At 39.6% G+C, this 14,913-nt stretch overlaps 2 protein-coding genes across 2 annotated transcripts in view; one reads left to right on the top strand and one right to left on the bottom strand.

Annotated features, from left to right (window-relative positions):
- Positions 1 to 146: 146 nt before the first annotated feature.
- LOC107729964 (protocadherin Fat 4) lies at positions 147 to 13,017 on the top strand. The gene is made up of 27 exons (XM_016540702.1): positions 147 to 152; positions 773 to 862; positions 954 to 1,043; positions 1,298 to 1,405; positions 1,619 to 1,732; positions 1,815 to 1,908; positions 2,552 to 2,664; positions 2,782 to 2,955; positions 3,046 to 3,174; positions 3,269 to 3,424; positions 3,595 to 3,775; positions 3,886 to 4,016; positions 5,363 to 6,316; positions 7,127 to 7,252; positions 7,343 to 7,594; positions 7,684 to 7,782; positions 8,575 to 8,747; positions 8,884 to 9,032; positions 9,576 to 9,883; positions 10,247 to 10,357; positions 10,732 to 10,923; positions 11,050 to 11,144; positions 11,515 to 11,679; positions 11,813 to 12,007; positions 12,135 to 12,233; positions 12,346 to 12,364; positions 12,465 to 13,017. The coding sequence occupies exons 1-27, from the start codon at positions 147 to 149 to the stop codon at positions 12,549 to 12,551; spliced, it is 4,410 nt and encodes a 1,469-aa protein (XP_016396188.1). The 3' UTR covers positions 12,552 to 13,017.
- Positions 13,018 to 13,766: 749 nt separating this feature from the next.
- LOC107729952 (ubiquitin carboxyl-terminal hydrolase 34-like) overlaps positions 13,767 to 14,913 on the bottom strand; it is a 58,730-nt gene continuing 57,583 nt past the window's right edge. Inside the window, exon 77 of the mRNA XM_016540694.1 lies at positions 13,767 to 14,540. Coding sequence (XP_016396180.1) covers positions 13,885 to 14,540 — 656 coding nt within the window. The 3' untranslated portion in view covers positions 13,767 to 13,884. The remainder of the gene's footprint in view (positions 14,541 to 14,913) is intronic.

Raw genomic sequence — 14,913 nt, 5'->3', positions numbered from 1 at the left:
TGTTAGATGTCTTGATTTATTGTGTGATTTAATGTTGTTTGTCATACTGAATGTAGGCTTTCAGCTGTCTGTTAGGTCTTTAAGCCAATCACAGATAAACTGTGCAACTGGAACTAATATCAATGTAGGGAGCATCCAGGAGGGATATGAAGGTGAGATATGCTCACATGGACTTAACTGAATACTATTAGTCCACGCTACTATTGCAAGTAAAAAACAATATTTCAAGAACAACACTGATATTATCTAGTATTTATGTTTTAGATTGTGTGTTAGAATATGCATTTAAATGTGTATTTAACCTGGCCTAAGGTGATGTAGAGATTCTCACTAATATCGAACCTAATGATCGTCTGCTTCTGGAGGCACATCTCTTTCCTATTGGTTTGGAATTTGTGGAGCTGATTTATTCTGATGGAGATTCGACTGCTACTGTACGGACCAAAAAACCACTGGACGCTGATGAACTAAAGGAGGTTTGTTCCAGCCTCACTGATTCATTGAGTTGGTAGGGTCTCAGCTAGTCTCTACTGACTTAACTAAGCTTTCTTTACCAATTCTGACATAGCTGATAATATTGCATTTTTTTTTTTTCACTCTTTGTATGTTTTATTTCTTCTAGCATGGAGAGAAATTATATTATTCAGTCACCTGCTCAGGAGGGGTATGTTTATTTAAACAATTATTATTTAAAATAATTAAAGCAAAGCATTATAGAAATAAATATCCAGCACATAAACCTTGACTAAAAAGATTTCATTGTTCATTTCAGGTGAAAAACACCCGGACGGTAGATGTTCTGGACGTCAATGACAACCCTCCGATCTTTCAGAGCAAGTCATACAGCGCCACAGTGTCAGAGGTGTGTGTAATGTCACGTCTCTATACAGCTGTAGTGTGTTTGGTCACTGAGAGATCTCACATCTCTTAGTAAACCCTGTCTTTTGCTCCAGACGACGACTGTGGGTTCAGATGTGCTCAGGGTGAGGGCTGACGATGCAGATGTCTCTCCAGAAAACAACAGAATTACATATTCAATACTGGTGAGTTTGAGTCTAATATATGTGATATATTAGCACAAAACTGCATTATTTGTATCAGTAGCTAAATGTAAGTTCTGCCAAGTTAAATTTCCAGTAGGGCTGTCAAATATTTAATTATGAGTCTAATTAATGGGGGGGTTATATACAGTTACAGTAAAGAAAACTAAATAATAATATTTATTTAGTAAGCTCAGTTTCTACTGTATGAATTTATCCATGTGCTCATTTTGATTAATCACTCACTCTGTTAACAGCATCCAGTACCAGATGACTTTGAAGTGAGACAGGACGGTAACATCAGGTTGAAACAACGTCTGAACTACAACAATGTTCAACAGTACATCTTCACTGTGGAAGCTAGAGTAAAGACAAACTTTCTCACATCCTACCAGTCCTGCATCCATATTACTTTGATTACTAAACTTCAAAGTACTTCTCTAGTAGTCTATTCTTTGAAGAAATAGTCCACACAAAAATGAAAACTCATTTATGGAACCCAAAATGTTTAGCAGAATGTCCAAGCTGCTTTTTTTCCCCCATATAAAGCAGTAATACAACACAATGTGTCTTTGCAGGATAAAGGAGAACTCAGTGACACAACAACAGTTACAATAACAGTTGAAGACTTTGACAACCTAAACCCTTATTTTGATCACAGTCTCTATGAAGCATCCATTGAGGAAAATCAGGTAAAGAACGTCAGAGGAGAAGATCAATGCTTAAAACACGTCTGACCACACAAATAAAACCCTCTTTTCTGTTCATGCACAGGCAGGGCAATTGTCAGACGTCACTCCTGAGGCCATAAAAGCTCAAGATGGCGACACAGGCATCAGCGAGCCTGTCGTTTACAGCATAACAACAGGTGCTGATAACACACTACATGACATATGTCCTAATCTAAACAACCTCCTCCACCTGTTTCCAAGTTTCTCAATAAATGTGGCAAAGCTAGAGGTGAAAAGACTCATTTTAAGTCTGATAATATGGAGGGATATAAAAATCCACCAAACAAGCCACATGAAAAAATACTGTAGTCATTTATAGCAAATGCTATAGTGTTTTTGAACCATACTATAGTAAAGTACTTGAATTAATTTGTTGTGGTAATTCTATAGTTGCTGTGGTAATATAACAATTATAGTAATATAAACAAATTACTTTACCCAATACAATACTAAGTTTTCTACATCTATAGGGTATAATATACTACAATACACTACAGTGTATTAGTGTATTATTCGCTATAGTTAATACTACAGTATGCTGTAGCATTCATTAACAAAGTGTTGTAAATACTATAATATATACAGTATAATACACTTTACTATAGTGGTTCAAAAACACTATAGTATTTACTATAAATTACTATAGTATTTTTTCATGTGGGAAGAGTCAAACACTGTAAAAAGCAATTGATAAAACAAGTACTTATAATATACTTACATTTGAATACTCTGAATTAAGTTTCTGGTAATAAAGCACACATATCCACATTCTTGTTCCAGTCCTTCCAAATGAATATCAGAGCAACCTTAATATTGACCGAAACAGTGGAGTCATCTCCGTGACAACAACACTAGACAGAGAGGAAATTGACCAGATAACGGTTTACATACAGGTATAACACGTTTCTAAAGACATTTATGAAATCCATTAGGCTTATGGTATGAATCTGAAGAGATTTCAGTATTTTGATTCTTCATGTTTTCTCATCAATGTTTCCTTGTAAAAACAGGCAGCTCAGCAGGATGATGCCAGTAAGACGGCAAACGCTGTGGTGTCTGTCACCATTGAAGACGTGAATGACAACCCGCCAAAATTTGAGCAGGATGAGTACACAGTGTCTATTCTGGAAAATTCACCACAGGACCAGTTTGTGCTTCAGACTAAAATCACTGATCTAGACCTGGTACTGTTCCTGAAAACCTCACTGTCTGTTTGTGCAAATAAATAATAAAAACTGAGAAAAGAACTTACTAAGTGACCTCTTTCATCCCAGGGAGGATTTGTGGGAACAATCCGGATTATTCCAGACTCGGTCCCTTTTTCAATCAGCCCTGATGGAATAATTCTGGTGAAAAGCTCAGTGGACCTAGACAGAGAGACCACAGCTAGCTTCAGTTTTCAAGTAACAATAAGGCTCATTTTATCATTAAATATGATTATGCATTTTGTGCAACGAAAAATTATGTGACACCAATTTTGTTTTCCAAAATCTAAAGGTTGAAGCACAAGAAAGCCCTCCTTCTACCGACAAAGCAACAGCAGATGTGACCATTGTCTTGCTGGATGAGAATGACAACAGTCCACAGTTTACAACTTCCAAGTATGAGGGCAAAGTTTTCAGCAACCAGACTGCTGGAATGCAGGTTGTCAAGGTGATGAATCATTGTTTTGTTGAGTCATTTAAATGTTTTCCAGCACAATCAATACTTTAGTACATTTTCAGAGATTGTGGAACCGTAATGTCATTATAAGATGACTAATATACCATAAACGCTGGAAAGAAGTTGTATACTAACTATACATACATACATTTTCATGTAAGGTCGAGGCAGCAGACCTGGATGAAGGTCCAAATGGGGAAATCCACTACTCCATTGAGTTTGGAAATGAGAAAGGTCATTTTGAAATTAATGAGAATAATGGGGAGATTAAACTAGTTAAAGAAATTGACCTGGTGGACAATACAATCCTTGAGTTTGCACTCTATGTGACTGCAAAAGATGGTAAGTTTTCATATCTAGGTGTTTTGGCAGACATTTGATGGAGGCATATATGGCTGTGGATACATAACCTTTGACTTAAAAACCACTGCACTTTGTTTTCATACCATTAGGGGGTGCTATAAGCAGATCAACTTCTGCAATAGTGAATGTCAAGGCACCTGGAGAGTCTCATCCTCAGTTCCTTCAGGAAACCTACCAGGGACATGTAGAGGAGGATCAGGCAGACGCAGACATCGTGAAGGTCCTTACAGCACAAACAGAGATTTCCTTATAAGAGCTTCTTTTCCAAAGCACTGTCTCTGTAAATGATATAAAAGCCTTTGATGACAATAATAGTCTGCTGAATTACAACCATCTAAACTAACAACAACAACAACAACAAAAAAAACACGAAAAGATCATTTGACCAGACTTGGTACACTTATGTATGGGCTCAGTCTGAGGACACATGCAAAAAATGGCAGAGCTTGGCCACTTGGTGGTGCTATAACAGGAAAAAATATGAAATTATTTGTAAAGCCTGGTTTCCACTGAGTGGTACGATACAGTACAGTACGGTACGGTATGATTCGGGATGGTACACCCTGATCTGGCTTGCATTTCCACCGCCAACCGCCTTTACTTGATAGGTGTGGTCTATGCTGGAAAGTAACGATGGACGTCATTCTCGAGCAAAGAAGAAAGTACAACATTGTCTGTGTGTACGTGTGTGAAAATATAAAATTCTAAAATATACTGTTATATTTTTGTGCTTGCACACTCCAATGTAAACAAGCCCAACACGCATGAGCAGCATGGCAGAACGAGTGAAGGAGACACTTCATTTTCCTTGTGTTTTCATTCCCCTTGTAGCGGTTGGCTATTTTGGTACTATTCACAACTTCTGATAATGAAAACAGAAGTAATTGCGTACCGTACTGCACTGTACTGAACCATACTGCTCGGTGGAAACGAGGCTTTAAAATGAATTCATTAGTCCAATCTACTTGAAATTTAGCATGTGTCAAAGCTCCATCCAGGGTTTATGAGTACAGTCACATATCTCAAAAAACATGTAAATGTAAAAATTCTGTCATGACTTTCTCACCCTCATGTTGTTTCAAACACATTTTTTTCTGTGGAATACAAAAAGGAGAAATTTACAAGAAGTGTGCAAGCATGTGACTGTCAATCTCCAAAAAGAACACCATAAAACAGGGGTCTCCAACCCTGCTCCTGGAGAGCTACCGTTCTGTAGATTTCAACTCCGACCTACTCAAGGTGTTCAGGGCTGCTTGATAATTACAGGCAGGTGTGTTGGAGCAGGGTTAGAACTGAAGTCTGCAGGACAGTAGCTCTCCAGGAGCAGCTACTGACATAAAAGGACCATACGGCTTATGCACTATATTCCAAGCCTTCTAAAGTTATTCAACAGCTTTGTGTGAGGAACGGACTGAAGGAATCATTATATGCTGAAAATCAGAAGACTTAGAATATAGCATGCATTTCTTTAAATGTTAATCAATTTTGAGTTCTCACATACTGTAACAAAGACAGTGGAAATCTGGTAGTCTAATCATGGACCAATGTGGACTCTCTCATTTACAGGTTGACTTCCTGTCCCTTGAACCTATAGTTCCTGTCATCTTAACGGTTGAGAGTGAAGCCGACAAGTTCTCAATAAACCAGGATACAGGTGTTCTCTCGACCAAAGCCAAACTAGACTTTGAGGAGACAAGCAGCTACACTGTGCAGGTGTTGATAACGGATGGTACTAACCGGGATGTTGCATCAGTCCTGGTTGAGGTGCTGGACATCAATGACAACAGTCCAGAGTTTGAAAATCACCCTGCTACTGTCCCAGTACCAGAGGATCACAAGGTGGGAGATGAAGTAACATCCGTAACAGCCACAGATGCAGATTCAGGATTTAATGGTGAAGTGCGATACACTCTCCTGGGAGGTCCTGGGAGATTCAGTGTTGACCAAGAAACAGGAGTGATAACTCTAGCAGCTCCCCTTGACAGGGAGACCCAAGATGAGTACAGCTTAGTAATCGCTGCTCAAGATCAGGGTCGCCCATCACATTCCGCTACCACCACTCTGGAAATCTCCGTGACTGACATCAACGACAATGCTCCCATATTTTCCAAACAACAGTATGAGACCACAGTGTCCGAGCATGCAGAAGTAGGAACAAATGTCATAGACGTCATGGCGACAGACAAAGATGACGGTGAAAATGCTATCGTGACTTATCACATTGTCAAACAGGAGCCATCTTCAACACCACTCGTCTTTACCATTGATGAAGGGTCTGGCGCCATAAACCTAGCTGAAAAGCTGGATTATGACAAAGCTAAGAGGTACACTCTAGAGGTGGAGGGACGAGATGGAGGAAACCCTGTTCTCACTGGCAGTGTTTCTGTAACGGTGTGGGTTGAGGACGCAAACGATAAAGCTCCTGTGTTCAGTAAGGAGGGCCAGTATGATGTGTCCGTCTATGAAAACCTTGCAGGTGGAACTGCTCTGGTATCTTTGGAGGTTTCAGATGCGGATGAGGTAAGAAAAGTAGACACAAACTTACAAACTTATGGTATTCTGGCAACATCCCCTAAAGTCCATGTAGTAACTCCCAAGAAACCCCCTATTAACCTCTCCCATAAAGCCTATGTAGTAACTCCCAAGAAACCCATTATTAACCTCTCCCGTAAAGCCTATGTAGTAACTGCCTAGCAATGCCTCTAGCAACCACCCAGAAAACCTTAGAAGCAATTTAATCACCTCAAAAACATGAGCAACCATATAGCAACACTCTATATTCATCCTGTTAAGCGGTTGCAGAGGTGTTCTGAGTGGTTGCTGAGACTCGTCATTCTTGCAGCTGCATAGAAACCACTCAGAACATCTTTGGACCTTCTCAGCAACACTCCGCTTTCACCCAGAACACTCTAGCAACAGCTTAAAACTCCGTAACACCTTCAGGGGTGCCGTAACAGGGGGATGGTTAGGATGATTCCAAGGGCCCTGATCAGATAGGGGTCTGACACAACCCATGCCCTTTGGAACACAATTTCTACAGAGGGGGCCCGAGTCAATATGCTGTTCAGGGGGCCCAGAAACCGTTGCAGTGCCCCTGAACACCTTAGCCACCCTAGCAAAAATTCCCTACCAACTACTCGGAAAAGTTTAGCAACAGCTTAGTCATGCAAGTATACAAGGCATATGTAACATTCCAAACTACAATTTAAACTACAAAAGACCTAAACAACTTTCAAATTCTCCTTGTAAATTTCCAAGTAAAGCTTTGTCAAGCCAACATTCCAAGTTTGTTTTGATTGAATTACCTTTTCTTGTTTCCTTTCCGATCAGGGTGGGTTCTCTAAAGGTTTCTTTATCATGAACAGCGATACCTTCACGATCGACAATCAAGGAGTAATATCACTCAAGAGCGATGCCACCTTGGATAGAGAAACTATAGACAGTTACATCATTGAGGTACAAAACTGTCACATTCATCTCTTGAACACAACTATTCACAACATGTTCAAATGGGTTTAAATGGGATGCTTGCATTGTTTTCTTTAGGTAATAGCTGTAGACCAGCCTGATGACGGTTTAAGCTCCACAGCTCAGGTCAACATCACTGTTCTGGACGTCAACGATAACAACCCACAATTCCTTCCTCTCCCAGAGCGCATTGAGATTCAGGAAGGTGTTTACACTCCCTCATCACCTGGAGAGGTGTGCGTGATATCAGCCACAGACTCTGACATTGGAGAAAACGGACGTGTCGCCATCACTACTTCCTCTTACAGCAATATCTTCAGCTTCAAAGATGTGAGGACCTAAGCCTATGACATTGCATTGTCAGATGTTCAGTTCTTATTTATTATTCTTATTTATATTTATTTCCTTTTTCCCTTTAGGATGGAACTCTACTAGCCATCGAGGAGCTGGATCGGGAGACACAAGATGTGTATGATGTGGTCATTGTTTCTGTGGATCATGGGATCCCACAGGGAAATGTAATTTCCTTTTCTTTGAACAATTAGCATGATCTAACGGCATACTTCAGTGCAGTTTTGTTATTGTACTTACTGGTACATTCTTAGTCACAACCTCAGACAGCATTCCCACAGTCTGTTTACAGACTACTGGTGCTCATTGCCAATATAACAAAAATCAGATCATCAGGTTTTCTGAAAGACAAAGGAGTCAGCATGTAATTTAATTTTTACCTGTCCGCCATGATACAAGACATGCTTGAAGGATAAACTAGTTTTCCAGAGTTCATGAAAATCAAATCTTTGAAACACTTCCCTTGAGTTTTGTTTGAGGCACTTAGTAGCATGCAACTTGGACAACACAGACTAGGGGAAGCAATCTGCCTCTGCCTTCCTAGACTTTAGTTCCAGCCTTGTTCCAACACACTTGGCTGTTGTTTTCAAGTAATCATGAGTACCTTGATTAGCTGGTTCAAGTGTGTTTGATTAGGGTTGGAGCTAAATTCTGGGGAATGGCAGCCCTCCAGGAACAGGGCTGACTACTTCTGCTGTAAATTTACATCAAATTTAATATTTTTTCATCTCTAAATGACATGTAAAGCAAACTACAGGTAGTAGTTTTTTATGTTGCACAGATGATCAACCAGTCTAAGCTGCTATCGATTAAGACATTGCGCTGTGAATCCAACTTTGTTTCAATATTCAAACCTCTAGATTTGACTAATTACAATCCTTAAGTTTGATACTAGACATTGCAAATATGGGCTTTTGGTCTGTACTACAAAGGATTGCTTGTGTTTATTTTTTTTGCAGAACATCACCACAGTGAGGGTCAGTATCACAGACGTCAATGACAACGCTCCAGTCTTCAGCTCTGACACTTACAGCAGAAGCATTCTGGTTAAAGACGCCAAGGTTGGAAAGTTGCTGCTGACAGTCTCTGCCACAGATAAAGATGCCGGATCCAACGCAATCATTAGCTACAGGTACAGCTCAAGACTTTCATACTTATAACTAGGCTTCCATTTAGAAAAGTTAAACTCTTTAAGGATTAATCATAAAAACACACTTACCTACATGGCACCTTTTTAAGATGGATGCATGAATGTTGTCTTTCTGTAGTTTCTCTGAAGACTCTCCCATGGTTGCACTGGACGCTGAAACAGGAGACATCACTTTGACCTCTGACCTTAGCGAGGTCACAGAAGACATGCTGCTAACCCTGACTGCAATAGCGACAGATCATGGAACACCAGCACAATCTGATGAAGGTTTGGTTCTGGTTTGCATAGTTCCTTTGAATTCCTGTGAATGCATTTACATTTAGTAATTTAGCAGACGCTTTTATCCAAAGCAACTTACAAATGAGGACAATGGAAGCAATCAAAATCAACAAAAGAGCAAGTGCTATAACAAGTCTCAGTTAGCTTAACGCAGTACACATAGCAAGGGTTTTTTAAATAATATAATAAATAAAAAGAAAACAGATAGAATAGAAAAAGAATAGAGAAAGCTAGTGTTCGAGGCCTTTTTGCTTTTGTTAATTGTATGATAAATAAAAAGAATAGAATTAGAATAGAGAGTGCTAGAGTTAGAGGGTCAAATAAAGATGGAAGAGATGTGTTTTTAGCCAATTCTTGAAGATGGCTAAGAACTCGGATTGAGTTGTGCAGGTCATTCCACCAGGAGGGAACATTTAATGTAAAAGTCAAATGAATGCAAATAATGTTTGCAAATAAAAAGTTCATTTCCCCTCAGTATTCAAATCGAATCCGATGAACGTGTCAAAACTAACATCTTTCTTCTCTCTGTAGCTGAAGTCTTGATTAACTTCAAAATTGCCGCTCTCACTGAGAGTGTGGCTTTTGAGAGCTCCTCTTACAACTTCGTAATTAAGGAGAACGAACCTGAGGCCACGATAGTCGGGGAGGTCAAGGCATTAACAGGGAGTCCACTGGTTACAGTCAGCTATAACATGAAGTCACACGAAGATGTCTTCTCTGTGGATGGTGAGGGAATCATAAAAGCTCTCAGACCACTGGACAAGGAGGAAGAGGAGTGGTACATCCTCACAGTAGAGGCCATAGACTCCAGAACTCCTCCAAACACTGCAGAGACAATGGTATTATTCAACTACAAACAAGGCCAGAAACAAACTCTACACAAGTTTGCAAACACCAATGGTGGATAGCTAAAACCTGCAGAGTAGTTGTCCTTTAAGAACATTGCACCTCTTAATGCAACACTGAGAATGCACAAAGAACATTTGTAGCAAATTGCGAATAAATTTAATTTAAGAATGTAATGACAAATTTGTGTAACTAGAAATGCTTGTGTTCACATACTCGAGAAGAATGTGTTTTGGGCCCAAGTCTTGATGTTCCAACACATGTTAAAACCAAAGTTTCTCCTCTTAAAAAAAAAAAAAAAGTGGGCACAGGGCTCAGATATATTAGCATTCGACTTTCTCTCTCTTAATTTTCAGGTCAGCATTCAGGTTGAGAACGTGAATGAGGCTCCTGTGTTTGAGACTGAAATATATGAGGCGGAAATTTTCACCATCACTCCATACAAATTCCCTATAGTGAAGGTCCAGGTAAGTGAATCTCAGAGGTGGCTGGTGCTTTTCAAAAGAGGGCATAGACATCAGTTGTAAATGCAATGGATGTACTCAGATTCATTTTGCCGTTTGCCAAGGTACACTGGATGAATATCTAGAGACTAGAATATCATAGAGACCTAGGGGTGGGTTCTTTTGAATCGGGCCAGTAAGCAAACACCTAGCAACCACAGAGAACATCTTAGCAACCGTATTGCTAATGCTATAGTAACTTCCTTGAAGACCCTTGCAAAATGGAAATACCTAGAACACAGAACTATATATAAGTATAGTCTAGAGAACTTGCTAATTGTAGTTAATCAAGTATTTTTCGGGGTTACTAAGTGGTTGAAATGTCATGTGCCCCTCAGGCATCAGACCCAGATGTGGGCGAGAGCTCAGAATTGCAGTATTCCCTGGTGAAGTCCACATCTCTGGTGGAAGTAGAGGCAAACACTGGTCAAATCTATGTACGGGACGCATCTAGTGTCAGAGACGGTCTGTTTCCCGTAGACGTTAAAGCCACCGATAAACATGGACTGTCCACAACTGCAACAGTACAGGTGAGAAGAAAGAGAGACAACAAGGAAAAGCTTTTGCAAGACTTTTTCAAATGACCAAAGGCATTGTGATGGAGATCTGTGAAAATTCAAAAGATCAAAACAAGCTCTCATGTTTTCCACCTACAGATCACAGTGAAAGACAGCGAAAGTGACAACGTTGTGGTCATCTCTCTCAACCAGGCCGTGTTCACAGTGGAGAAAAAGATACCAGAGATTGAAGAGTGAGTAGGAGAATTGCCATTTCTCAGCTTACTTTGCATGGGGACAGAAGGGAAGTTTAATCATTGCAATTTGTGTTTTGAGAAAAGAAAGTAAAGGGAAGTATGTTCGTCCAAATTGTTCACCCATTTTGTCACTATTTACTCACCCTTATGTCATTCCAAACCTGATGTGGCTGACTTTTCACTGCAAGACAAATGGAAAGTTTTTTTTTGTTGTTCACATTGACCATTGGACTATCAAGCTTCAAAAAAGACACCATTATATAGTCCATATTATGCATGTTTTCCAAACTTGAATGAATCGTTCTTTTTAATAAACTTGTTGCAGTTGACAAATCAAACTGAATGTTTCATTGGTGTTTTTTCTCAGTTCCATGAAGAAAGCTTTAGGTTTGACTGTGAAAATCCTCAGTGTGAGAGCTAAGGATGGGATTGAGATGCGCACCATTCTCCGAGAGTCTACAGCCAAGACTTACATCAGCTTCATTGCGATGGATACCAGTGGTGCTGTCATTGAAGCAACGGAGGTCAAAGAGTATGTTAGAAATGCAATATATTCATAAAAGATTTCCCTTTTTTGCTTTTAAACCCTACTAGGTTTCCATTGTTGCACAAGTCTATGCCGTTAACAAGATGCGAGTTTGATGGATCTGAATTGTGTCCCACAGGAAACTGCAGAGTAATCATGACGCTTTAAAAGTGGAACTGGAGAAGGTGTTTGGTTCCGATTTGGAATTCAAAGTGGAGGATGGTTCTGGAAACAGTTCTGAAGATTCCAGTGAAGCAGTACTTATTGCTCTCAGTGTTCTGCTGGCTATGTGCATTGTGGGAATTATCGCTCTGACAACTGTCTATCTCGTTAGGTAAATTATTAGTGGCCATTTTTCCTTGCACATTTTTCAAAATGACTACAAATTTTTTAGGGGTAAACTTTTTTCAAGCTGAAAAATTGCTAAGTATTTATATAATACATTATTTTTGCTGCCTCAGGAATAAGAAAATGAAGGACACAGATTCTGACAAAGAGAGCTTCAATATTGGCGGAATACAGAACCGATCAAGCATTGACAATGGTTTTAACTTTTCCAGGTAAACACCACAATATTGTCAAAGAGTAGATGCACTCACACTTTTTAAAAATTTGATCTCAAATACAAAATGTGCATCAGGTGTGTTCTAAACACGTTTCTTCTGTTGACAGCAAAAAAGAAGCCAAAGAGGTAAAGCACTCAATTCATACGTAGAATTCAGCCAATATTCTGTTAGTGGAATTTAAAAAGTTTGCATTTACAAATACATATTTCAAATTTTGTTTTTCAGGTTGAGTTCAGTAACACACGTGAGTTTGAAAGATATTCCGAAAATGACGCAGATTTGAGAAACGGAAGCAGCATCTCTGCCTTCTGAAAACATCCCAATGGATCAAAGCTCCTCAATACTTGTCATTATAAGAGTTCATGATTTTAAAATGAATTCTGACACACTATTAACGCTCTGTTCCATAACATAGTGAGTCGCATTTTAAGGCAATTCCAAAAGATACAAGCAAATCCCATAATGCATTGTGACAAGACAGAGAAATGTTGACTATAAATATACTATATACTACTATATTATACACATTTTATGCTTGCTGCCTATGTAGCATTTGCAACATCAGTCACTTCTAGGTTTCATTTCAGTTAAGCTGCTGTCTTAAACTCACCTGTTTTTAGAAAAGAGCAAAAAATCTCCTTTGCATACATGTTTTCCTTTCTTTTAAGTAATATGTACATTCAACTGCCTTGCATTTTCAACGTGGTCTTTTACAAAGGGATTCGGACATCCCAAAACCTGCTTACAAATAACAGTAGGCTTTTGCACTTTAACCAGCTCAGCTACAATTGTGTATCAAAACACGTTTAATTTGTATCTTTGATGATGTAAATACCTTTTTAGAATGATTAAACTTTTTGAAAATGTTTCTTAACCATTGTGGACGTGTATATTTATCAAAGGACAATCCACAGCTGAGGCTTTAAGAGTTTTGATGAGTTTGAGTTTTAGCACCCTTTAAACCAGTTTGTGCTTTGGGCTGTGCTCAGAAAAGCATACTAGCACACTACTACTTTTTGTACACAACATTCTTTTGTACACTTACATTTTTGTTGACAACAGTTGCATATGCAAATATTTTAGATTCATCTGAATTGAAAGTCAAACGTTGAGGCATTTGTACAAAAATTTTTTTGTATGCATTAAAAATATAAAAATCAGTAGTATTTCTGAAATTTTAAATTAAATTAAATTAAATGTTTCTTAAACATTTTAAATGTTTATTGTTGCATTTACAGAAAAAAAAGGAAGTATGTGGTGTTCACTATTGTATATTGTACGCTATGTATTCTATTCTGAACACAGCCATCTTAGCCACTAGTTACACTCATTCACTGCAGCCTCGAAAACAAACCACTTCAAAACAAAGAAACCAACAAAATCACGGTTTAAAAAAGAAAAAACTGCCCTTTGACAAAAGACGCTCCAGTTGGTTTTTCGTTCTGTTCAATTAATGCGGAGCTCAGTTTTCTGGAACCGGAAACAGAACTTTTTGTGTTGCAACACGAAACGGATGAAGAGCGAGGCCAAAGGGCGGGAAAAGAAAAAAAAAGTTGGACTTCAATTATTCATAAAAAGACAAATCTGAACAGCATGGCGAACGAAAAAACGTGAAATGCGAAAAAGGAGCGACGCGAAAGTAACGTCACAAAGCCGAGGGGCGTGTCCCTCCTTTCCCGTTCAAAAGTTTGGCAACCACAGCGATAGTGGCCTCAACTGTGCGCGACAGCATCTCCAGTGCATCCTGCACGGGGGCGTGGCCACATCCGCCTGACTCCGCCTCCTGGAGGGAGCAGCTCCGCCCCTCGGCAGAATCCGGCAGGCTGGAGAGTAAAAGCACCGAGTCTGCAGAGGAGAAGGAAGTGGAGGGCACTTCCTCTCGCTCTGGCTCTGACTCCTGCTCTTGCGTTTCCTTCCGCCCATCCTCCTCTTCCTCCTCCTCTCTTCCAGCTATCTGCGGTGGAGGTTCGTCCGTTCGGCCGAACGCTTCGGGAAAGGAGGAGGATGATGACGAAGATGAGGATGACGATGACGAAGAAACGTCCATTTTCTTCTCCTCGAGGGACGCACTGTCGGGAGAGGGCGGGTCGTTTTCCACTCCCGGGTCGATGAGGGAGGAGTCTCGGGTTTCAGTGTCCGAAGTGCTGGTTGGCGTAAACGCCTCCCCTGGCTCCGCCTTCTGCTCCGAGCAGGGAGCCAATGAGGAGGAAGTAGATGGAAGGCAAACGCTGTCTGCCGGCCGATCCTCAGCACTGCTGCTCACCCGCCGGCGCTTCACTGGAGTGACGCCTTCCTCTTCCACTGCCAGACAGACAGAGGAATAAAATGAAGCAACACGCACCCAGTGATGTCATCAAACATAAGTGCATATTATGCGCAACACCCACTTAAATACGATCATTTTCATAATTTAAAAATTAAGCCTTTTTAGGACTGTTTGCAATGTGTAATTATTGTTGTGTCACAAAGTGTTTAGGTATTTTGACCTTACCTTTCAAAGTACTCTGTAATTATTATTACTTATGTATAAAAATACTATTTTAAAAGGATGCATAACTACAATATGTAATTACTGTTTAAAATGTACATCTGGTAATTTGTAAGATGTAAAAAAAACAACACCACAAAACAAACAAACATCCATTATATATATATATATATATATATATATATA

Source organism: Sinocyclocheilus rhinocerous, unplaced genomic scaffold (genome assembly GCF_001515625.1).
Source record: "Sinocyclocheilus rhinocerous isolate Xijiao unplaced genomic scaffold, SAMN03320098_v1.1 scaffold313, whole genome shotgun sequence".
Taxonomy (NCBI): domain Eukaryota; kingdom Metazoa; phylum Chordata; class Actinopteri; order Cypriniformes; family Cyprinidae; genus Sinocyclocheilus; species Sinocyclocheilus rhinocerous.
The sequence above is the reverse complement of the archived record's forward strand: the minus strand, read 5'-3'. Positions and strand labels throughout refer to the sequence as shown.